The sequence below is a fragment of the Cibotium barometz genome, chromosome 22, assembly GCF_041138505.1.
Source record: "Cibotium barometz isolate CiBa-2024 chromosome 22, ASM4113850v1, whole genome shotgun sequence".
Classification (NCBI taxonomy): Eukaryota; Viridiplantae; Streptophyta; class Polypodiopsida; order Cyatheales; family Cibotiaceae; genus Cibotium; species Cibotium barometz.
This window is the reverse complement of record NC_141067.1, coordinates 19102533-19128954: the sequence shown is the minus strand read 5'-3', so window position 1 is coordinate 19128954 and position 26422 is coordinate 19102533. Positions and strand designations below refer to the sequence as shown.

The 26422-nt window shown below is 45.4% G+C and overlaps 1 protein-coding gene across 1 annotated transcript in view; it reads left to right on the top strand.

Annotated features, from left to right (window-relative positions):
• Positions 1 to 26422, top strand: part of LOC147626341 (alpha/beta-Hydrolases superfamily protein) — a 91762-nt gene that overhangs the window by 27685 nt on the left and 37655 nt on the right. The window contains exons 2-9 of the mRNA XM_086816485.1: positions 9118 to 9305; positions 9445 to 9549; positions 9660 to 9731; positions 9947 to 10094; positions 10410 to 10489; positions 20237 to 20292; positions 20459 to 20583; positions 22144 to 22234. Coding sequence (XP_086672611.1) covers positions 9118 to 9305; positions 9445 to 9549; positions 9660 to 9731; positions 9947 to 10094; positions 10410 to 10489; positions 20237 to 20292; positions 20459 to 20583; positions 22144 to 22234 — 865 coding nt within the window. The remainder of the gene's footprint in view (positions 1 to 9117; positions 9306 to 9444; positions 9550 to 9659; positions 9732 to 9946; positions 10095 to 10409; positions 10490 to 20236; positions 20293 to 20458; positions 20584 to 22143; positions 22235 to 26422) is intronic.

Below are 26422 nucleotides of genomic sequence, written 5' to 3'. Positions count from 1 at the left end.
GTTTGACACATTCCGATCAATCTGGAACGTGTGCTTGTCCCACTTGACATCAGGAAGGAACTTGTGAAACCACTGGATACCCAAAATTATGTCTGCTCCTACAAGAGGGGCAACCATAAAATCACGCACAAACTCTATGCCCTGAATTACTAACTTAGCACCTAGAGCTTCATACTTGACGCTCGTTGTCATACCTGTGCTAAAACCCTCCACTTGTTTGTCCACCGGAGTGAGCTCGAAACGGGCACGCCTAGCGGCCTCTTCCGTGATCACATCCTCCGTGCTGCCGCTGTCAAACAAGACAACGACTCTCTGGCCACCTATGTAGCCAAAGGACTTGAGCAATTCGTTGCGCTCATACTCCTGGTCATGGGCGCCCTTCTGCTTATCTTCGAGCTCCCGGCTAATAATTGCTCCAACTGAAGCACCGGGGTTTGAAGAACTAGGGGTCGCCGCTGGGGTCTGTGTGGGAGCTGTGCTCACCACGGAAGCTGTGGAGGCGGCGGCGGGCTTTGGAGGCTTCTTCGGACAATCCCGAGAAGTATGTCCTTTTGTGTGACAAAAGTAACATCTACCCTCCTTCCTGTACTGAGCAAGCTCCTCAGCACTCAACTTGCCACCTGTCTTGCCTGCCTCTGCTTTCTGGTCTGGAGTAAGCTTAGACGCATTGTTCGAGTTCTTGGAGCCAGAGGCTCCCGGGCTCTGTCCTGGGGAAGACCCCGTCTGGTTCTGGCTTTTGCCCCCCGAGGTGTTAGCCTTGGGAGAAGCCGGCTGGGAAGTCTTGGGCTTGCCACCATTGTGTTTCATTTCTGCACTCTGCGCAAGCGAGAGTGCGTCCTCAAAGGTGGCTGGTCTAAACATACGCACCTCCCATTGGATGTGCGTGTCCAGGCCATACAAAAACTGCCCTTTCTTGTCCGCATCAGAGAAGCCTAATTGTAGACACAAGGTCGAAATTCTATTGGCAAACTGAAGGACTGGTTGCGCATTCTGACGCGCACCCCTGAACTCGTCTTCGAGTCGCTCAAGGTAGTGGGGCGGTAAAAACCGCTGCTTAAGGTCACGGACGAACTCGTCCCACCCATAAGCTGCCATACCTGATCTGGTGTGGGCATGAGCCCACTGAGTCCACCAAGGAATGGCCTCACCTTCCAAATACCAACTGGCTAAGATCACTTTGTCAATATCTGATTTCCTAACTGCGGCAAAGTAAGCTTCAAATTGATGTAACCATGAATACAGAGTAGTGGGATCGAGTTTACCATTATACTTACTGAAGTTCATTTTCTCGGGAAAATGATTCGAGGGCGCCGCCGGTGTCAATCTGGCGTCCAAAGCTCGGAGGTAACGCTCGTGTTCCACTCGTCGCATGGCTTCGTCTTCTCGTTGTCGAATCTCCAATGCCCGTATCTGCATCTCAAGCAAGGAGCTTGACTGCGGCTGTGACCCCTCGAGAGGGTCCCTGTGACGAGGATCTGGTATCTGGGGAGAGGGAGGAGGAGATGGAAAACGCGACGCTGGAGAGCGAGAACGCTCCTCCAGAGCCAAAATCCGCGCCTTCTGCTCGTCCAACTTGGTTGTCTGGTCTGCGATTGCTCGCATCATCTGCTGGAACATGTCTTGTACACTCAAGCCGGGTGCCCTAGCTGGGCTGCCTGGTGCACTCTGGTCCCATGGTTCTGGTTCTCTCTCGTCGCCAAAGTTCGCCATAGCGGGAAAATGCAGTTCCTTTCCGGAACGCAATCTGACCATCCACTATCTGTGTGGGAGACTTCCGGAGGCTTCCGGAGGCTAAAAACCAACCGTCCTTCGAGGGACAGGAGTCACTCCGAAAAGGGTAGTCCACCGGCGTCTAAAAACCAACCACACGAGCGAAAAATTTTCTGGTTTTCTTTGCTGAATCTTCGTCCTTGAAGTAGGCTCTGATACCACTGTAATATGCGGAAGCTTCGGAGAAGGATCGGTACTTCAAAACTCAGAAAACAGCACTCTTTTCGCGACGGAATTAACGCACAAAACTGAAAGACGATGTGCAGAAGATAGAGAGAGAAGGGGGAGATGGAGAGGACACAGTATTGGGTCCCAATTACCCTCTGTAGGGCCCCCACCACGGATGGTGTATTTGCTTTATTAGAATGATGTAAATCTGAAACAAATACAAAGTACTTGACCTTTTCTTGGCTGGAAAACCTGCCCTTGACCTTCAGTCCTTCACCCCTTAGCTTTAGCAAACCCTTGGCTGTCCTGGCCCTTGAATGCTTGGAGCTCTTGGTGAATTATGAGATGAGATAATGGGATTATGGGCTGGGCTTTTATACCCTTCATAGCATCCAGTCGGCTGGTTTTATGAAGTCCCACGACTGAGATATAATAAATAAATGAGTTCACACTTTAATAAAGTGTTTTCTCACTGGTTTAGCCCCTGTCCAGCCTGCGCATGACCCTGGGACAGCCTCCTGGCTGCTGGGCAGGCTGCGCATAGGTGTGGGGACTGCCCCTACACCTGGCTGCCAACTGTCTAGGGCTTTTACCCTCTGTCGGCTGCCTGTCCAGAGGCTCTGGAGCTGGCCGACTGCCCCTCCAGCCCTTGCCTTGGCTGGTGGGCAAAGTCTTGGGCCCTCCTGGCCCCTTGGGGGTGGTTCTACACCTCCCCCATGCCCATCTAAGTATGCACATGCAAATACCTACACTGGGGTAGCCCTATGGGCTGGCCCCATCTCTACATGCAAACTACATGCCTACAGATGTCTGGCATCCAGTTGCAAACCAGATACTCAGCACATCTGACATCATTCCAGAGGGAGACTCACAGCGCGGACTGGCACTGCTTCATGTGCAGGACAATGCACACCTGACCTTGGACTCATGTGCAGGACGATGCACACCTGACCTCGGACGACTGAGATGGATCCCTGGCTGACTCGTCCCGGACTGGGCTCACATGGGACCAGTTCACCATCCCAGGTCCTGCACCTTCTGTACAGAATGTCCACGTGGCATCCAAGTGCGGGATGCACGTGACAGAGTACCTAGGTGGTTGTTAGACACCCTTCGGGAGTCAGGTGTCACGGAGCTACCCTCCGAGTGGACCACAGAGGACGGCCTTCGAAGATCACATCGAGTCCGAGATAAAAGCAACACGGCGGAGCTTCTTCAGGTGAACTATGCTTTGATGTCTCGTATCATGCGGGATAAAGAGCCCACTTCCGTAAAGGAAGTCCTTTCACAGGATACTTGGAGGAAAGCCATGCAAGTGGAACTTGATGCCATCGAGAAGAACAACACTTGGGAGTTGGTACCGAGGCCGTTGAAGCGGTCAGTCATTGGTGTCAAATGGGTCTTTAAGACCAAATATGCGTCTGATGGGTCGGTGGACAAACACAAAGCCAGGCTTGTGGCTAAAGGTAATGCTCAGCGGCCAGGCATCGACTACGAGGATACCTTTGCACCGATAGCGTGGATGTCCACGATTCGGACCGTTCTTGCCCTTGCTTCTTCTCAGAGGTGGCCCGTGTACCAGATGGATGTAAAATCTGCGTTCCTTAATGGTGACTTGCAGGAGGAGGTGTACGTCGAGCAGCCTCCAGGCTTTATTGTTCCAGGATCGGAAGGGATGGTTTACAGGTTACATAAGGCCTTGTATGGTCTTAAGCAGGCTCCCAGGGCTTGGAATCAGAAGATTGATTCCTTCTTTATTCGGACTGGATTTCAGAGATCGGTTGTAGATCCGAACCTGTATCTCTTTCGGGAACGCGGCATGGTCACACTTATCATCCTTTATGTGGATGATCTCATTCTCACCGGCGGTCATGTGGAGCACGTTGGAGTGACGAAGGCTGCCTTGTCAAAGGAGTTTGAGATGACCGACTTAGGCTTACTCCACTTCTTGGGATTGGAGATCTGGCAGACCGAGAGGGGTTTTTTCGTCTCTCAGCAGTGGTATGTTCATGAGTTGCTTGAGGCCTTTGGGATGGAGAACTGCAAGCCTATTACTTCGCCGATGGACCCGAACACAAAGTTAACCGTTACAGATCCTTGTGAGCCAGTTGATGCCTCGCAGTACCGGAAGTTGGTTGGTTCATTGATCTGGTTGCTGAACACCAGATTGGACTTGAGCTTCTCCGTGGGGCTGTTGAGCTCTTTTATGCAGACGCCATTGAAGTCTCACTGGGACGCAGGATTGCGGATCTTGCGGTATCTGCAGAGTACGAAGGATCTGGGACTCTTTTACACAGGAGGGAATGGAGTCAAGCTCCAAGGTTGGAGTGACTCAGATTGGGGAGGAGATCCAGACACGAGGAGATCTACTTCAGGATACAGTTTTACCCTCGGCTCAAGAGCAGTTTCTTGGAGCAGCAAGAGGCAGCCAACTATTGCCCTTTCTTCGACAGAGGCAGAGTATCGGGCTGCTTGTGGTGCTGCTTGTGAGATTGTATGGCTGCGGAGGCTGCTAGGCGAGATTGGGTTTCCACAGAGGGAGCCCACAGTCATCCAGTGCGATAACCAGAGTTGTATAGCTATTGCTCGGAACCCGGTTTTCCATGCCCGGACCAAGCATATAGAGATACAGTATCACTTTGTACGTGAGAAGATCTTGGCTGGTGACATCTTGCTACTTTATTGTTCAACGGAGGACAATGCGGCGGACCTCTTCACGAAGTCTCTACCTCAGGCTACGCTCAGGCGGCACTCCAGCTCCCTTGGGTTGGTTTCACAGCCAGGAGCTGAGAGGGGGTGTTAGAAGTCATCTCCTGTCTATTTTTATACACCAGGGCCTTTGTTGTGGGTGTGCCCGCCCTTATGAGGTGTTTTATCATTTTTCCTTACTGCCCGTATTTTTTCCCTATTTTTTTCCATTTTTCCTAGTGGTGGGAGGGCTGCCAGAGGATGCCAGGTGCACTCCAGTGCTGGCCGACTGGATGTTCATCAGTCGTGGGCTACTGGGCTGCTGGCTGACTGGATTTCATCAGTCGTGGGCATCTGTCTACTGGCCGACTGCATTTATGCGGTCGTGGGACTTTTTCATCAGTCGTGGGCACTACATCTGTTGGCCGACTGCCCTTCTTGGGATGTATATATAGCCCCTCAGCCCCCACCACTTCCTCATTCAGTTTTTCCGGGATCTTGTGTATAGAGAAGAGTTTACACACCTATCTCTCTGTGTTTCTTGTGCTGTTTATTTTCTGCAGTCTACTTGCTCTTGTCTACCCAAGTTTGGTTATCATTTCCGCTGCATATTCTGACAGTACCTAGACAGAGGACCCTGACAGATTTCTTCGGCACACCAGCACCAGCAACCCAACCTACACACCTCCTGATACCTTCTCCATTGGGCCATTAGGGCACCGACCACGCTCCTAGGGAGTCACCACTGATAGAGCAGTCATCTTATGTTGTGCTTGTCAGCCACGCCCACTAGGATCCCGACCACGTCATCCTCACCATCGCCAGATCAGAGCCATTATTACTCAGCATCGGAGGCGCCTACCTCGCTTCTACGACCTCTCCCTTCTAGACAGCCCCATGGCGGAGATGCTTGATCTAAGGAGAGGGCAACACTTCAACTGATCAGCATACATGGATCTACCTGATATACTTTTTTCAGTATTTTCTACTCATTATCATCTCGGAGTCTTACAATTCTGTTTTATAACTGGAAGACAATCAGTTTATTGTACTTTTTAGTCTCATTTAGTTGTTCTCTTTGATGAGACACCAACTTCAGATGTACACTCAGTTTTGGTCTCATAGGCCATTATGGCCTCTTAGAGACGTTAATATATCATTTCATTTCATTTCATTTCTCTTGTTTGGAAGGGGAGCAGGTAGAACTGCAGGAGGAGCAGAGGACTGTTTTGAAACTGTTTATGGGCTGTTTTGGTTGGCTGCAAGTACAGCTACAATTGGGAAAGCTGCTCAACAAACTGTTGTGCCAATTAAATTGCTTTCGCAGTCATCCTTGTGATTAAAAATCTTTGCCATCTTCGTTAGCTGGTCTACCACTACCCAAATAGCATCATGCCCTCTGTTGGTCCGCGGTAATCTGATAATAAATTCCATGGAAGTACTTTTCCATTTTTGAATCTCTAGAGGATGTAACAACCCTCTAGTTGTAAGGTGTACTTGCTCACCTGACATTGATGACATTTCACCACAGAGTTTTGGACATCCGCCTTCATCTTAGGCCAGTAAAACATCCGTTCTACCAAATCATAAGTTTGCTATATCCGTTTACCAAATCATAAGTTCGCCTTCATCTTAGGCGAATAAAACATCCGTTTTACCAAATCATAGTCTTGGACGTCTTCTTCAGCTTGTCTAGCACTACCCAGATAGCATCATGTCCTCTGCTAGTTTGCGGTAATCCAACAATAAAATCCATGGAAATATTTAAAAGGAATCTCTAGAGGATGTAACAACCCTCTAGTCCTAAGGCATTCACCCTTGTTCATCTGACACTGATGACATTGCACGAGGTAGTCTTGCACATCTGCCTTCAACTTAGGCCAATAAAACATCCGTTTTACTAAATCATAGGTTCGCTATATCCCTAGATGTCTTGTTGTGACATTTGAATAAAATCTTCCTCCTAATCTCAGCATTATCCGGTACGCATACTCTATCATCTCGGAATGGCAACCCGCTTTGGATAATAGATGGTATGATCCATGTTCAGCCTTGTTCATCTGACATTGATGAGATTTTACGAGGTAGTCTTGCACATCTGTCTTCAACTTAGGCGAGTAAAATATCCGTTTTACCAAATCATAAGTTCGCTATATCCCCGGATGTCTTGCTGTGACATTTGAATAAAATCTTCCTCCTAATTGCAGCGTTATTTGGTATGCAAATTCTGTCATTCTAGAACAACAACCCATTCTGGATAAAGTACTGATTGCCAGCCACTGTAAGAGGTGGTATGATCCCTGAGTCATGGTCTAAACCTTTGGAGCTCCCCTATAGAGACAAGGCATTACAAGTTGAAAGCACACACAGGACTATTTAATTCAATTTTTGTGGGACTTCCCAGCGTAGAACCCATGACACAAACACCAGAACAGGGAAATGAGAAATTTTTGGAAGTTAATAAACTTCCCGGGTGTATGTTGATGAAGAACAATCTATTTCCATGACGCTTCCATGCCATTGGTGGGGGGCGTGTGGCGAGCTGTAGTACTGTTGATCGCTCCTCTGTTACTCCTTTGGTCTGTTTTAGTGGGGTGGCTCTGGCGGGTGCATCAAGGGTTCTCCTCTCCCCTTCGTCTCTCTCAAAGACAATGCTCAAAGAGTGTCACATGCACTCTGCACTGTACTGCATGGTGACAAGATGGCTCATCATCATCAGTGCAACATTGTACACTATTAGTACCCTTTAGGATGATATTTGTTGTATGCCGTGACCCCATTGTAATCCTCAGTCCCGGATATGTCAGGCACGAGCTACATAGGTCTTTCCTCAGCCGTAGTGAGTTAGTTAGTCAGTCAAGTCCCTTAATCCACTTGGAGAGAATCATTCATGCATGTAGAGTCAATAGAAACCTTAGGGTTTGCATTAGAAAGCACTCTGCATATTGCATAACATTCATCCATTGCACATAGACCATTGCAGAAGCCTTGAAATAGCATCTGGCATTTTTAGGATATTTATTAGCATTTATCTGGCATTTTCCCCATATTTTTTAGCATTTAATACAATTATCTATCATGAACAAGTCGTGTAGCACTTTGTGTTACAGTCGGCCAGCATTAAATACCAACCGACCAGCCCATAGATAGTATAAATAGCTTTGCTTTTGCATCATTCCATCCCATCATCTCATAATTCAGCAATCAAGCATCAAGCGTTGGAGCTTTCAGCCTAAGGAGCATCAACAATCGACCATTCAGCATATAGATCACTTCAGCCAGCGTTTCATCCTACAACATCTAGGAGCATCTACGCATGTGCACTTAGCCTCCATTAACAAAACGCATCAATTCCCAGCATTCAGCCCATCAGAAGACTTGCCTTTTCGGCATAGAAGCAGTTTTCAGCATACATATCATCATTGTTTTGCCACAGCACTTCGGTGAAGGTAACCCGCATTCATTCATTCATTTCAGCATTCATACATAGCTTAGAATAGTCCCAAACAGTCCCTACCTCAGCCTCAGATTTGCAGCCTTCCCTCATTCCATTGGGAAGAGTGCATAGGCTCGAGATCAATCTTTATTGGTGCTTCTCCGGCCGTGTACAGTTTAGCCTGACTCTAGGTCCTCCGAGATCTTGCGTTTGGCTTATCGACAGTCCAAAGTCATTCTCTTCAAAGTAATAAAGCAAATACTATTCCGGTAACAGTATAGGGGGGCCTTCAGTGGGTAATTCGGGACCCAATCTGGTGTACAGTTTTTATCTCTCTCTCTAAATCTCTTAAAGTTTGAAGTCATAAAAGTGGATTGCTAAACTCGCAAAACTCAGGATACAAAAGGCGGTGTGAGACTTGTGTGACAGGATCCTTAATTATGAATACTTCTGCTGTTGCATGTTACAAAGAGAGAGAGTATTGCATGACTCAATGATGATTAGATTGATTGGTAGATGTGTTTGAGATTCACCAAGTGCAATGCATTTGTAGGCTTGCAGCCTAATCTTTTGACCCATGCAAATATCACACTCTAATAAGTGGATGCCACATGACACACTTATCCGCTTATAAGTGTGTGTTCACACACTATTAGAACACCAACAATCCTTTTAGGGGCTGTTCACACACACACACACACACACACACACACACACAGGGGTTCACACACGAGGTGGACACACACAGGAGGCTCCGAATCACAACATAAATATGCAGGTATTTATCATGGAAAAATGACAACGTCCCTAATGTACCTCATCCCAATTAGTACTTTTTATACTTGTTCCATATGTGTACAGTTACATATAGTACCAAATGTTTTTAACCACCTTGATTCGCCTATGGCTATGGTGGTCCATCTGCGTGGTATATTTGCTTTCCCAAGGGTCTTTTTTTCATTGTTAAGGTTCACATGTGAGCATGTTGATCTTTCTCTAGCTAATTCTAGCCTACATACACATGTATATTGTGATTGAAGTCTTCTTACCTGCAGACGCGGAGTGCTAGTCCAGCGGCTTGATGGGTCTAGCCATGGATATAAAGATATTACACCACCTGAAGAATTCAATGTGAGGACTCTGGTTCATGAATATGGTGGCGGAGCTTTCACAGTTGATGGGGATACCATAATTTTTTCCAACTACAAGGATCAGAGGCTTTACCTGCAATCCCTCAGATCTGGTGAGGCTGCACACTCCATGAGTATTCAACTTTCTATGGTGTTTAAAGCAGATGATGGGATATTGGCTGCAAGATTAAGGTTTTTTGAGCTTCTTTTGGGAATTTTTACTTTGAAACTCAAACTAGTTTTTGTTCCCAGGTGACCAACCTATACCATTGACTCCGGATTATGGGGGGAATGTAGTTCGTTATGCCGATGGTGTTCTGGACAGAAGATTGAATCGGTACATTGCAGTGAGAGAAGGTGTTTAAATTGACTGTTTACTGCTTTGCTTGTCTCACTGTTCCCCTAGGGTTGGTTACATGTGCTTTTCTTTGTGTCTCTTTTGGTAAAGCAAAGATTTATATGAACAGACCATCGTAAGGAGAACACAGAGCCCATCAATGAAATTGTTTCCATCCAGCTCAATGGGGACGAGGTCAAAGGTAAAATCTTCTGTTCTCTTTTACTTGTAGAGGTCAACATGATTCTGTAGTATAAACAAGGATGAAATAGCGGGTAAAATCTTCTATTCTCTACTTGTAGGTCAACATGACTTTGTAGTATAAACAAGGATGAAATAGCATCTGCCGTGTTGAATGTTTCGAAACATAGGTCTGATCCATTCATTTAGGCACATGTTTTTGTTTTTGTGAGACAGAACCTGAAGTTCTTACCAAGGGGAACGATTTTTATTCATTTCCACGGCTTAGCATGGATGCCTCAAAGATTGCGTGGGTTGAGTGGAGTCATCCAAATATGCCATGGGATAAGACCCAATTATGGATTGGTGATTTGACTCCAGATGGGTAAGCTGGTTTTGAAATCTCTGTATTTTTTGAGAGTCAATAGAGATATATATGTGTGTGTGTGTGCGTGTGTGTGTTGATAGGTAGATAGATACATACATACATACATGTATGTATGTGTGTAGCTAGGGTGTTGGCTTTCAAATTCACGCATCCTCCTGGGCAACTTGCTACGATAGCCACTTGGGCAAGGGCTTGTGACATGGCATATTTTGACGGGCTCAAGTTTTTTTAAATTGCTTTTTGTAAATGCACATCCGTTCATAAAGATAGTTCTAAAGGAATAAAATTCATGGATTCCATTTGTGGTGTCAGGAAAATTGTGCAGAAACGTTGCTTGGCAGGGGGGGATCGTAATGTTGAGTCTCCCACAGAGCCAAAATGGTCTCCTCTAGGTGAGTAGTTTTATTACTACTAGCTATGGTTTAAGTAACACATGGTTGATTGGTCAGGTCAATCCCTTTCTTTGGAGAGGTTTGGATGAAAACCTAGTTGATCATATATTTTTAAAAAGACCTGCTGTTGTTGAGCAATATATGACTGACTTTCCTTTGATATACTAGCCACAATTTACTCCCGGTTTTTCTTCTATTTGCAAGCAGTCACTCGCCCCGAGGGACCAGGGTAGCTGCTCTTGCCTTTGTTAAAATCCTAATATGGGATTGATCATTGTGTCTTTTTTACACATCATCATGCCATGTGGCAAACCCTTTTCCACATTCTTTTATGTGGCTCTCACCATTCACCCAATATCTTATGTGGCATTCTTATCTTTCCACAATATCTTGCACCTCTAGAGTGTGTTCCCACGTGAACACAACAATTTTACTTTGCATATTTCAACACCCCTCCTCAATGTAAAATTGGATGTGTAGCTCTCCAACCAAAACAATAGACCACTCACCACTCACCACTCACCCCAAACAAAAAAATAGACCACTCACCACTCACCACTCACCCCCAACAATTTGGCATTGCCAATCTCAACACTCCCCTCAATGCAAATTTGGAGTGTTCAACAAGTGTGTATGCATGTGTCTAGCCAACCTAGACACCTCAAGTCTGTTTCGAGCACCAAGTTGCTCGGGTGGAACCACCCAAGTGCTTTTAGAACACATGTCCGGGAAAAGGAGCCCAGCCAACAAGTGCATCATCGGCATGTGCACAACTCAAGCACACCACATTACAAACCATTTTGAGCACCCGTGGACTCATGTAAGGGACCCTCATAAATCTTGGTGAAAAATAAAATTACATATCCATTTTATGTGTCCAAGGCAAGGGCAAGGCACCCGTGGTGGTCAACTTATACAATCATGCCTCTCAAGGGCAACACAACCAAACATACCAATCATGCCTCCCTCGACCAACATGTGCCCCAACATGCACACGAATCATGCACTCACACACACAGTTCATCACGTTTTCAACATGGGCACCCACAACATGTGGCACTCTATCTTGGGCTTGTTGCGACACATCAAAGAAAATTTGAAGATCGCCACGCATGTAGTTTTCCCCCATGACCACTAAAATACAAACATGCGAACATGCTCTTATTGAGGACGCTTTACACCTGTTATTTTATCCACTTAGGTTCAAACCCTTATCTTTTAGGTTTTCACTCTACACCACACAAAGCACTACGCGCTATCTACTCCTTAGCAGGCGCCGCTGTACTGATCGCAGGGCTTTTCTATGGAGGATAACAATCTGGATCTACGTCGAGTTTATCTCTCTCTAGGTGCCCCCAGTGGAGAAAACAACAACTCTACTGCGAAGGAGAAACGTCTGCGTAACCTGCTACTGTTGCTGGAAGATTGATGAGGTTTTATTTCATGTTGGTCGCTTTACGGCCATGATTGGCTGTTGGCCGTCTGTCTGGAGAGTCGACGGTGCTCTCTTTAAACCGTCGCTTAGGCTTGACGGTGCCAGGCTTCCATGGCTGCCTACAGTGAATACCTTCCTCTGCTCCAACCTCCAATGCTTGCTTCTACTACGCCTCGAAGTCACACTCTCTTCTGCAACCTTCATCTCCTTGAAGTTGCCTTGGCTTCCTTCAACTCTTGCAAAGCAATCCTTTGATTCTCTATGAGCTAGGCTGTGTGCCTTGCAATCTTCTTGGTGCATACCTTGGGACTCAAGCACTTGCTTTGTGGCTCCTTTAATTGTGGTACTCTTACTCTCAAAACATTGTACCCCTATTGGTTTCTTTAAGAGTATCCTCCCTTAATCTCAATCTGCCACAGCTACCTTTGTAGCTCCTTCTTCATTGCTACTTCTTTGCCTCTGCATACCTTGTCTTGAGGTTCAAACATAGCCATTATCATAGCTATTCCAAGCTTCCAAACAAGCTTTAATACTGCGTACATGCCTTCTTTCTTGACAAGCATGCATCAAGTCAAGGGTGCCTTCCATTTATGGTTTCTCGTAAGAAACCAAGGTGCAAAACCATGTGAAAGTATTCTATTGCTTCCACACTAGTTACCCATCGTTAATAAGCAAAATACCAAGCTCCATCCCTTCTGGTGAGCTCAATGCGAGCTGTAATCTCAGCCCGTAACTGCTTGACCCTTCTTTGGACAAGCTTGCCCAAATACAAAGAAGCATGGGATCCACTCATCCCATCATCAATAGCAACCCTTCTTCACATAGAGCGTTCTCACATGCTCAAACGAAAACTTCACGAGGCAAAATTTCACCTTTTCTTGGTGTGAAATTCTTCTTGGCAGCTCCTTGTGATGCAAGATTCTCTTCTTGCAACTCCATTGGCAGCTTCATACTCTCTCAATGCAATGATAATGATAATAAGTGTGCTTAAATTTTCTCTTAAGAAAATGCTGAAAAATAAAACATATGCTTAATCAAATGAACTCTCATAAAAACTACTATACATAGATATCCACTGTAATCAAGAGCCCATTCTAGCTCTGATACCATATTAAAATCTTAATCATGGTGTTGTGCAACATAGATTAAGCATAAGCTATGGTGGGTTAAACCACACCAAAAAATCCATGAGAGAGTAGCACACTCAACACACAATCTATTGCACATGTTGTATCCATACAAAGAAAGGCTTCTAATATAGATATTCTTTTATGTGGCTCTCACCATTCACCCAATATCTTGTGTGTCATTCTTATCTTTCCACAATATCTTGCACCTCTAGAGTGTGTTCCCACATGAACACAACAATTTTACTTTGCATATTTCAACAGCCTTCTCCTTTGCATATTTCAACAGCCTTGTCTTTCATTTTGCTTGCCCTGTCCTGGCCGCAACCCACTTTTGTTCTGCCAACTTTTGTTCCTCTCTGTGTTCGCTTTTGCCTTGTTTTTCTCTGTTTTGTGCGCTTCTTTTTTATGCTCTAGTTGGGTTTTTTTTCATGATTTTTCATGATTTAGTCACCTCATGGACGTATTGTAACAGTTTTGGTCTCATAGACCCTTTGGTCTTTTGTAGATGTTAATAGAACTTTCTTTCCTCTTTCGGTTCTGCGCCTCCCACCCGCCCCCAATGGCCACATAAGCTACCTCTTTGCAACAAGAACTTGCAACATGAACGGCTTGTTTGTGAAGTTGGATGAAATTTTACCACTGATAATGCAGCCACACTGTCCAGAAATGCCCAAAGAGGAGGTATTTCTCCTTCTATGAAAAGGGAGGACATGAAGATAAAGACTGTTACTATCTGAAGGGATTCCATCAACTTCATCAACAAAAAGGGTCTCATCTCGCCTCATCAACTCCTAACCCCGCTCATTATGCCGCTACTTCTCTTACCATTCGGCCAACCTTCCACACTGCCACACCCCCCCCATTGCCAACATACTACTTAGGTGACCTAGCTTCCACCCTTCATTCCCAACCCCCCTTGCACTAGCCGCTATGGCAGCAGCCCCAATGAACTGTTCGACTCACCCTCCCCCACTCTGTAATCGCCCTATCCTTTGCTACAGATGTGGGAGTATGGCCACTACCAAAGCCAGTGCCCCCTTTCCTCAAGGTGCACCATCCTGTAGGCATTACCTAGAATCCAAGGATCATTACACTAGGATTGCCCCAAACAATGCATCCACTTCAACCAACTTTATGTTCCAAACAGTTCCAACCACCCACTTGGTTTCAGTAGGAACTCCACCGTGCGCCTGCTCTTCTGCACACAACCCTTTCTTCCCCACCCTTGGTGTATGAGTCACACCTATTGGAGAATGCATAGGCGGAAGCATAAACAGAACAAGAGAGAGAGTGAGCAAAGGAGATGGAGAGAGTGGACAAGATCACCTTTTATAATAGCAATCAGCTTTACAATGGCAATAGCCAAGAGAAGTGTTGAACAATGTGCAAGGGATTGGATGGTACTAGTGAATAATGGGGAGACTCCTTATATAGTGAATATGAGAAAAATAGATAAATGCCCATAAAATAGGCTTTGCCCAAATACACTGAGATGCACAAATTCTAACACCCCCTCTACAGCTCATAGTGTGCAAGAGTCTGAAGAAGATAAGTTGATGGAGATGCAACCATGGACCGTCGAGCACCGCCAATACTAGAATCACCTCGGAGAGAGCACATGCCAACCTGTTTCCTCGAAACAAAAATGCCACCATGAACAGCAAGGAATTTTGCTCGGCTACGAATTCCCACACAAGTGTGTAGTGAACTCCAAGAATAGATGATGAGCTGCTAGACATACCACGCCCATAATCCCCAATAGTGAACGGAAAACACATCACGTCCCAAAAGCCTTGAACGAAGAACTCGGAACAGATCCAGTTCATAATCTCTGCTACACCAAAGATAACCATGTCCTGCCAGATGTCTAATGCTTGAAACTCCAAATCACGGTCTCCATGCACCAGGAAGTGGAGTTGCAATCAACCCCCTCTCCCGCCCACAAGCCTTCTCTGGCTGAAAGCACATGGGGGGAACTACATGTATACTAGAGAAGTACACCATCTTGGTCCTCCCAGGCCGGAAGTGCACTAGGAGCCCTAGATGTGTTACTAGAGGAATTTCTATCACTGTTGTTTGTCGTGTCTTTGCCCTTTTTCTGAGATGAAGACTTGCCCTTGGTCTTGTCCTTCTTCTTGGACAAACAATCATTGGACAGATGTCCTCTCTTCCCACAAGAGAAGCAGTGACTCCAACCTTTCTTCTAAACTGTGGAAAGTGCCTGGTCAGAACTGTTGAGAGACACCTTCATCTTACCTTGTGAAACGATGACGGACTCTTTCTCCAAGAGTAGGGAGCTAAGATCATCAAAATCCAACTTAGTGGTTGTGACCTGGCACTTTAAAAGTTCGAGAAACCACCTCATACTTCAAGGGAAGCTTGGTGAGGATAAGTGTAGCCAGTTGAGCAAAGGACAAAGCAACACCCATCGCCAGTAACTGGTCATGGATAACCTTGGTCTTCATGAGGAACGATTGCATAGAACTACCTAATAACAAACCGTAGAGTTGCCCTTGCAAGGTAACTGCTATCATTGACAAATCTCGAGCAAAGAGATCCTCCAATTTAGACCATTCCTGATGAGCACTGGTGAGAGTTTGCATGGCTGATGAGACCTCCTGTGTGATGTTCCGCACATCATCCCCATCCTTTAGTTACCTCCCCCCATCAGCCCCAAAGGAATCCAAGTCTTTGTCAAACACACCAGCTCTAATCACCGCTTTATAGATATGTATGCTGATGTAGCTCTTCCCTTGACCCACCTAGTCAAACTTTCCACCATCTTTTAGTGGTCTGACTTGGCGTCCCATGCCTTCATCTACCTTAAAAAGTGCCTTACCAAAGCACTCATCCTCTTCCCACCCGACTGGCCGATCATCTTTTGTGTCCACACAGATGCAAGTCTCATTGCTGTTGGCACAGTCCTTACCCAAGGACTACAAAATGGACCGACCTATCTACTAGCTAGTCGCCTCCTCACTTTAGCTGAGCAGAACTACAACATCATGGAGCGGGAAGGTTTGGCTATCGTCACGCATGCAAAAAGTTCCATCACTATCTTTTGGGCAGCCACTTCACTGTCATCTCAGATCACCATGCCCTAAAATACCGTCACAACAAACCTGAGGTGGCTAGTCATGTCTTGGGGTGGTTGCTTCTATTCCAAGAATTTGATTTTGAAATTCTACTACAGCCTGGCAAACATCACGTACTGGCGGACCATCTCTCCGGCATCGACGCTAGCGAACTTGCAATAGGTATTGATGATGACCTCCCTGATAGTGTTATTTTTAAAGTGGATGTCACCTCAGATTGGTATGGGGATGTTCTTACTTTGCTCTCTACAGGACAGTTCCCGATCGGCGCAAGCCCCAAAGACAAACGTTGGCCTTTGGTGAAAAACCGGCCATTCCAACTCATAGTCGATCAGCTCTGCAGGGCTAGTCACGATGGTGTACTACGGTGGTGTGTTAGCCCTGATGAGGTGCCACATCTCGTCGACGATGCTCACTTAGGACTTGGCGTGGTCACTATCTTGGCCACACTTCGGGCACCCTCTTGTTCTAGCACAGCCTATGGTTGCCAACCATGTTCAAAGATTCCATCGAGTTTTCCAAGTCTTGTGACACATGCCAACGGTGTGGGCCCAAACCCACCCGTCAACCCAACCAGCCTCTCCAGATCTCCTTAGCATGGTTGCCCTTTTAGTGGTGGGGAATTGATTTCATGGACCCCACAGACCCCGTGGCCCACCCGAGCTGGTGCAGGAACATTCTCATCGCCATTGATTATGCCACCAAGTGGGCTGAAGCTGAAGCCACCAAGGATTGCACGGCTTTCACTGATGAAATCCAGAGTAATAAGCGCCATATTAGTTGCAGGTTGGGCTGGTTGTTGAATTTGTATCTCCTGCTGATGTTTCAGGCATGTACACACGTGTATGAGCAGGCAGGTTGAAGTACGAGTGTAAGTACAAATAGTACGAACGATAAGTACGACAGCTGTACAGACGGCACGCGGGGATGTACGGGCAAGTACAGACGTCACACATGTATGAACAGGTACGGGCAGCATCGCGCATGTACAGACTGCACGGCGACAGAGAATGTACGAATGGGGAAAAAATTTGAGTTGCTAATGCTCGAGGCAGAATCGACTTGGAGCTCTGATACCAAATGTTGGTACCCGTAGCACCAGCAAGAGACTCACAATAGAGCTCAAACAGAGTGAGAGAGTGAGAGGCACACAACTCCATGATGATTTTCAAGTTGAATGAGTGGTACGAGGTACAAAAGATAAGTACACCCCAAATGATAAGTGTTAGAGGGTGTTCACATGCATAGGGGAAAAAACCTATTGAGGAGGGAAAAAGTGCCGCGGCTAGTCCTAGAGTGTTCACACACCACTACCCATGACATAGATGTCTACAGTGCGTGAGGTGGATGTGGGAGGGGAGGTTGGTGGGGTATGTGGTGTAATGAGTGTGCATGAGTGCCAGATGTCTGGGTCTGTGATGGGGGGGGGGTGGAAGCATTGTTCCTAGATCCTATGCCAACCTCATCAAAATTCCTACTTAGGAAGAGTTGGTGTAAGTCCTCATGTTGTTTACGACAATGTGCTTGTTTCTTGCGGCGAGTAAGGTGCCGGTTAATCCATTAAGCGTCATGCTTTTGGATTTGGCTGGTAGTTAAGTTACGCAAAAGACATGCATGTGTGATACGACATCGTCATCGTACCACATAGTTGCATCCAAACGTTCCAAACGTTTGGAACGTTCACTAACTTTTGGAAACGTAGTGAATGTGCACTTTTGATTTTATAGGTTAAAAAAACGGACGCAAGTCAACGTCGTCTTTTTTTTTTTCGCTTTTCCTTACGTACGTGTGGCAGCCTTTGTGTGGCGCTCAAGTCTTCTCATGCGGGCGTCTCTATGCAGCGCTCAAGTCTCTCTCTCTCTCTCTCTCCCTCCCGCATACGCTCAAGTCTCTCTCTCTCTCTCCCTCTCAAAATTGAAACTAAAGGTTGTTTAGCATTAGTAAGTGCTTTAATGTTCATTTATGAATCTTCAAACTTCATATTTCAAAATTTTATAAGTAAACTATAAATTTTGTATATACCCTGTTCCGCTCTGTGTGGCTGAGAGCAAATGACGGGGCCTCTATGCTATATTGGAACGGGGGGAGTGCCTCCATCTGCATACCGTGCATGCCAAACCAAGTGCCTACTTGTGCATACCAACACTCTGCATCTCCCTCAAGTGTCAACTGTCTCCAGGACTCTAGGGCTAGCCGGGGGTATCTATCAAGTGGAAGCTTCCATAGCCTATGCCAGTATGTCACTGTTTGGAATAGAGCCTCTGTCACTATCGGTGCAGCCCCTATCTCTGCCCGCACAATCTCATGTGGCACTGATGGCTTACTCCTAATCATGCGTGAGATCATCGCCACTAGGGGCCTCTCCATCAGCTTCCACCCATCATATACCTCCTCTGTATCTGTCTTGGCCGGCTCTCTCCTCTGTCTCCTCCTGTGGTATAAGCTAGGACCCCAGATGGGGGCACCATACAGTAGTGCATGACTCAATTATGTGATTGATTGATAGAAGTGATGTTCACTCACCAAGTACAATACTTTTGTAGACTTGCTGCCTTATCTTTTGACACATACAAATATCACACTTATAAGTGTATGCCAATGGCACACTGATCTTATCCAATCATAAGAATGTGTTTACACACTACTAGAATAATAACACTTTTTGGGTTGTTCACACACACACACACACACACACTTTTTGTGAACACTGCTTCATTAAGGATTATATGGTACGTTCATAGCTGTCCCAAGGTGGGACAGCTACTACTCAGATATCAAGAAGTGGAAAAACACTTCCAGCTCTTGAGAGGAAAGATTTCCGAGGTCAAAAGAATCTCGGACTGAAAGGTAAAGAGACCTCCTAAAAAAAGGAAAGCATATGATGTTTTCATGGCAGAAAATTAGCTGATTTCGTGCATGGTAGATCGTCCACAAAGCCCAGTATATCTAGTCTAGGAAAAGAAAACTGTGTGGTGTGTCACAAAAGGTCTTTGTTGGGGAGTATTGCGGCTTGAGCCTCACATACCAAAGCAAGAATCCTGGTCTTGGAAACAAAGCCCAAGTGTGTTGAAGATGTCTGTCCATTCTGCTGGATCCTTGGTTATGGAGTCCTCAATCACTGGTACATGAATTGTGCTAAGTTTAAGGTGGGAGACACACTTGCTGAACCTTCTCTGGAAACTGCAAGAATGAAAGTCAGGTGCCAAAGGACTGCTGGACCCACATCCATAGGATGTGCGAACGCTGCTTGAGAGGCCAGCCACAAGTGGAAACAGAGCAGTCCTTTCACCTTTCCTTTGCGCTGCAAGACTGAAGCTCTGGAGATTTGTTTTCTTATTTTGCTGGCTGCTTTCGGGGCTGTCTTCTGCTTTTCCAGGTGCATGTTCTGTGCAGGCTGGCATTCAGGGAAGGTGGATGATGTTTGGCAAGCAGGGAGGCCTTGATGAATAGGGCAAATTGCACAGTTGGATGATCCTCCTTCTGCCAATGTGCATCTAGCCAGTCCTAAGGCTTTTAGGTGCCACATTTGGGGCTGTTCTGCCTGCCCAAAACAAGCAGAAACTGGTTGCCATCTTTCTTGGTTGCTTGTTTTTGGTTGGTCTCAGTCTTTTGCATTGGTACTGCTCTATGCTTCACACCATAGGCCACTGCATTCTATTTTAGACTAGGCGATTCCCACTTACACTCTTTGCCCCTTAATCAATGAGGGCTCACAACACAAATTGGTTTTTCATGCCAGACAGTAACCCAAGCACATCAGTGATAAGAATTAGGGGCATAGTGCAGGCTATTTTATCCACAATCAAATATAAAAAAGGCATAGAGCCTACTTGCAGCAACAATTGGTTCACACAATAGTTGTTTATGATGCACAGTTTTTTTTCCTTCATTTTTTCATGGAAAGCAGGGCAATTTTTTTTAAAACATAAAATATATATTTTTTGTTTTGGTTTGAGTGCGTCTCGTATTTCTAACATGCTCACACAAACATTGTAATGCTAACCACTACAATCCACGGAAATTGAGCTTATCCTTTAATTTAGCCTTAACAATGTATAAAGTAAAGGCGTGTTAATCATTTATGCAGGTGATCTCTTCTATATCTCAGATAAGCAGAATGGATATTGGAACCTCTATCATTGGGTAAATCAGTAGCATTGTAGTTCAGAGGCTAGACAACATGTGTAATAGCTCTAAATATATGAGCATGTAAATAATGTATGTTCTGATTTTCTTAATAACAAGCCCTAGATACTCATGCCTTCCGATCATCCTTTGTTTTTGTTTTTGTTTTTTTTTGCTGTTCAAGGATGCAAAAAGCGATATAAGTCGGTCTCTCTTTCCTATGGAGGCCGAGTTTTCAAGGCCAGCTTGGGTATTTGGTCATAGTTCCTATGAAATCTTGGATGAAAATACCATTATATGCTCATACCGGTAAGTAATCCTTTTATTTCAAGTAATCTTATTTGTAGTTTAAAAGTTTTCTTTCTTTTTTCATCACTCTTTAAGTGGGCTTTCAACAAAAACCACACCTCTCCTAGTGAAGTTTTTCCGACTAGCCATGTTATACAACCTGTAACTGCTGTATCCCACAAAGATACATTTCACAGCTTTGTCATCAAGCTTGGTCCTCATCTCTGGAGGCACAAGTTCAAATGTTGTGCAACCAAAGACACGCATGTAATTAACCTTTGGATGGAGTTATGCTCTTCAAAGCTTTTGTGGGGCATCTTTTCGGTTGTTACATGTGCCGTAGTCATAACCGCCTCAGCCCAAAATTTGTGTGGCAACCCTTTTGATCATGCATCTGGCCGTCTCCATCAAGGTTCTATTTTTCCTTTCGCCCACACCATTTGTTGAGGTGTATAAGGTACAATAAATTGATGCTTAATCCCCTTATTATGCAAGAAAACCTTGAAATCATTTGACATGTACTTTCTCCCCCTGCTTGTGCGGAGGGGCTCGACGTTGCACTTTGTTTCATTCTCAAGCATAGCTGTACAATGTTGAAAATGCATACACCCCTCAGATTTCTCCTTCATAGGATAAATCCAAGTGAACCGAGAGTAGTCATGAGAAAAGTGACAAAATACAGGCAGTCCCCTAGAAAGGGTGTCCTCGTCGGACCATGTACATCAGCATGTATAAGCTGTACAGCCTTTACTGAACCATCTCTTGGGAATGGTTTTCTATGCATATTGCCCAAAATGCATCATCCCTCACATACATGTCCAACTGGTGTGTCCAAGTGAGGTATACATTGAACCACATTATGCTTGTGTAAAAGCATAAAGCTGCCAAAGTTTACATCCCCAAATCTAGCATGCCAACATGGCATAGATTATTGAAAGTAATTCTTTTGGCCACATATGTGCAAGGACATTCAGTCTTTTGTCAGGGGATGCATCACCAAAAGGTGAAGTTTGATAGGCAAAAGGCTCCAGGTTTGCTTCAGCTTTTACCTATTCCTTCCCAGCCTTGGGAGACCATGCTATGGATTTCGTTATAAATTTACCAAAGTCTCCATGTGGTAATGATTCTCTTTGGACCAAAGGTTGCACCAACCAGATCTAACCTTAACTGAGGAGAAGGCCCTTATAATGTTTGACCTCCTCGAGTGGATTTTCCCTTCTCTATCTCTCTTCTTTTCCCTTTCTTTTATTCCTTCTACTTCTATGAGGTAGAAGAATCTTGTGGCTATTCTACTATGCTTCTTGGAAGGAGGGAATAGAAACTGTTGATTGGTGATTGATCGATACAGATCATGGAGGGGAAGCGTGTGTGCATGCTAGTATATGTGTGTGGTTTCACAAAAAAAGAAAGAAAGTATGTGTGTGGTTTCATAGATCCCATGTGACCCTTGCAATTGTCAACAAATCGTTTTTCTTTCATGCTTGTTCTCCTGTAGAACTATTTTCAGTGAAGTGGTTTAAAAGTCTTTGCAAACTCTAGATGGTTTCTCTGAACTGTTTTGATTGATTTTGTTCCTGACAGGAAAAAGGGCAGGTCTTTCATTGGCATATTGAATCTGCTTTCTGGGTCCTTCAGCCCTCTAAAGCTTCCTTTTACAGAGATCTATGACTTGGTGTGTGTCTTACTTTTTCTAATATAGTAGTAGTGGGCTTACCAAGCATTGGTGCATGACGATTGTTCTAAAGAAAAACTGTTAGAATAAGCATGGGGACTGTTTTGTGGAGTCCCCTACAGGGAAATTTCTACTGGAAAGACACGGCATCCATCATTTTTGGTAGTTCTCCACCAGATTGACCACCACCATATTTGTGTGAATATGAAACACAGGAAAGGTATACAAAGAAGGTACAGGAGCTGGTAGGAACCTTGTTCTTCCTTGATTTCCTCAGTTTTGTGTCTTATCAGCTTGGTTGAGCCTGTCGGTCTTCGTCATTCCTTTGCCCATCATTTGCATCTTGTGAGCAAACGTCCATTGCCTCACTGAAGGATCCGGAGCAAAGGAAGGAGTTTGAGTCTCAGTGTGAGTTGCTGTTGGTGTTGGTGGTACAGTTGAGAGAACATCATTTGCATCTTGTGAGCAAACATCTATTGCCTCATCGAAGATTCTGAAGAAAAGGAAGGAGTTTGAGTCTGAGTGAGTTGGTGTTGGTGGTACAGTTGAGAGGACATCTGCTGTCTCTCCACCAATGCCAACATTCCAAAATTTTTCCTCCTCAGTGTGAGGAGTATGAGTGTTTTGATCTTTGGAGGACATGCCTGTACTTTGTCCCGAGTGGAAAATGATCATACAAACAACACCAAAGCTTCTTTATCAGAGCACCAATACTGCTTCATGTAAGAGAGAATTTTAGCTTGACTGTCACCGATGCTAGGTAGTCTAGCAGAAGTGATTCTTCATGATAGAAAAACGATTATTTGAATAATTTTCAACAGCAATGATAATAGTTAAACAAGTAAAATTTTATTTACACATGATAGATGAGTCCCATAATTATGGGAAACAGTGGAAACAGCACTCCAAACAATAGGAAACGGTGTTTCCCCTTTGCTTGCAGGCCGAAATGTGTTTTTGTTGGGGAAATGTTTCCCAGCTGGGAAAATGGCGGGTAATGTCTCCCCTTGCCGTTTCCCTAGTAACACATGCCATTCCCTGCACAATTCTTAATTTCAGGTTAAAAATTAGCTTCTTTTTTGTTTCTTTTCCTCACTGATTTCCTTTCTCCCCATTGATCTCCTTTCTCCCAAGTCTCCAATCATACTCTCTTCTAATCTTTTACACCCCCATGTGTTTCTTCTTACCCAGTCATTGGCACCGGTTGGAGCTAGATGCTTTATTGGATATGTTTACCCCCCCTCCCTCCGACCCACCCCACAGTAGTTAACCAGAGCCCTGTATGTGATTTATCTCCACATTATAGAGTACTTTGTACTTTTTTTTTTCTTTTGTATCCATTTGATGTCCATTGAAACATGATGATGATGTACACATGTTTTGTCTCATAGGCCGTTTTTTGGCCTTTAGAAGACGTTAATAAAATCTTTCTTTCTTTCTTTTCTCTCCCATTCCCCCCCCCCCCCCCCCCCCATTCTACATCTCCCTCGTCCTCTCTCCCCTCCCCCTTATTTTACATCTCCCTTGTTGACCTGTTCCATGCTCAAGTCTGCCCAATTCTGGAGTCCCACAATATGCCTGCTTGCCATACACTGCTCCTGTTGCTCACAGCCACAGCTGTGCACCAATTCCACATAGTGCATCCCCAAGTCTTACAATCATTCTGCCTTTGTCTTTTTATCAAATAGGAATCACAAGTGCCAATATTCACGTAACCACTCATAGTTCCCTAGTAGCATGACACATTCATCCTCCTTAGAGAATGCACGTGACAGTTAGGGTGATGGTGAAACTGTTTGGGGGTTGAGGCCTTTAGCCCTCTGGCAATGTCGGGTTGAGATTGGAATCTATGTTTTGGGCCATGGTGCAGAGAACTTAGGAGGCCTGTAAACACCACCTGAAGCAACCCAACACCTGCTTGCAGACAACGCCTTTACACCCCGTCGACATGTTGACATGCAAACAACAGCCTGTTATCATCCAGAACTGTCTGTAGGAGCCCGTGTAACGCTAGCCATCCTATCAATCAAACTTCAACCCAACCTCCACAGCAGATCCTTTCATCTAGCACTCGGTCTATTCTATAACATTGCATTACAACTACTTGAAGCAGCAAGGGAAAGGTCAATGCTCTTTTCTTCCTCCAGCTCGACTTCAAATACTGTGTATGTGCTGTGTTAGCTTTTTATTGGCTTTTGATGGTTGTATATTACTTGTACCACAGTGCAAGTGTCTATCAAAGAAGAGAATAGAAAACACAGGCACAGCACATGTAACCTTATTCCTACTGCACATTGATGTACAAGAAATGGTTTACAACAGTTTCCCAAGTACAAAATGATACTGAAAATTTAAATCCCAGATCTCAGCCTGTTGTGCTGCTGTAGACCTCAACGTGCAGCCCAGCACTCTAATGCATATCGTTTTCAAGAGTCCAGCCATTTAGGGAATCATCGATCCTTGGCTAGAATGCTTCGGGAAAGTGAGTTGTTTTGCTGAATATCCAATGCATGCTTCTATGGGGGGGGTATGGTTCAGGTTGGCCTGTCTTCACCCTGTCGGCCTGTTCATGACTTGCTGAAAAAGGTGTTCATACCTGAAAATTCTGCCCGCCAGCACCCGAATTGCACAATATGGAAATTGGCAGAGGTCTTTGAAACATACAGCTCATCCATGTGCTGCATCTCACTTGGAAGCATAGTAGCAGGGGAACCCCGTTTCCCCCCATTGGGAACGGTGGAACGCGTTCCCCCATCGCGTGGACCAGTGGAACGCTGGAAACGGATGGTGGAACGTTGAGGTGGTCGAAAAAAGGTGGAACGGCAGGGAACGTTGGTCGAACGGGAGATGGAACGGGCGAGGGAACGCTAGCCTGCCGTTCCCCCACGTGGGAACGTGCAGATGACGTGGATTTTTTTAAAAAAAATTGAAGCCCGTAAGCCTTGCGCTAGGCGCTTTTCGGAAATTCGCACCAGTCCCGTACGCCTTTCGCCGCCCGTCGCTTTTCGGAGTTCATGCCTGTACCCGCCGTTGCTGTCCACGACTCCACGAGTCCACTGCCCGTACTGTCCTGCCCGTACAGCAGCGCCCGTATTGTCCTGCCCGTACAGCAGCTGTTCTGACATTCTGTACTGCATAGTACAGTCGCCCCAGCCACTGGCAGCCAGGCCCCCAGCCCTTGCACTGTGCAGACTTCCAGTGTACACTGTACACTGTACACACAGTGACTACATTCATCTAAAAGGCAAGGCAGCAAGAAGCTTTTCTCTTTCTTCTCTCTCTCTTTTTTTGTTTGAACTTTGATTTTTTGGTGTTTTAAAAATTACCTATGGTGAATCACAATCTAGACTGCACACTGCACAGTGCACAGTCTCTCCCCATTAAACAGAAGAAAAAAAAGGACTCATTTCTCTGAAATGGTTAACTTTGAAAGCGTATTCAACTTTTTGCCCGAATTGGCAGACATCATGGCTTACTCGGGTTCAAAGCGATCGGCTTCGAATGCTACTTGGTGGGACGAGGTTGAAAGGCTAGAAAGGTATTCATCTAAGGGAGGTGCAACACGATGGAAATGCAAGCAATGTAACAAAGAGAAGTCAGGAGGAGCAAACCGTGTGAGAGCACATCTATGCCATGTGAACAATGAAAAAGCACAAGTGAACAAATGCCCAGGGACAACACCTGAAATGCGTAGAGAGCTTTTGGCAAAGTACCCAAGTGAAGAGGAGAAAGCATGTGCACGAAAGAAACCGGCAATTGATGCATCTTACTTCAGTAGACAAGGGGAAGATGTACACTTGGGAGATGGACAACAGTATGGAGGACTTGGGAGCTTTGCATTTTCCCAAGATTCGCAGTCTATGGGTGCAAGTTCCGGCAAGCAGCAAACCTTGGGAGCAGCTTGGGATCCCCGCAAGAAAGAGAGGGTAGATGCAGCTGTTGCAAGGTTCTTTTATCATGATCATGTAGCATTCAATGTTGCCAGGTCTCCATATTTCATTGAAATGGTCCAGGAGATTGCACGGTATGGCCCAACATACAAGCCTCCTTCATATGAGACCATACGCACCACCTTGTTGCAAAAGGAGAAAGCTGCAATTGAATGTGCTTTAGAGTCTGTGCATGAAAGTTGGGCAAAGAATGGTGTGTCACTTATTGCAGATGGTTGGAGTGACACTCGAAAAAGGT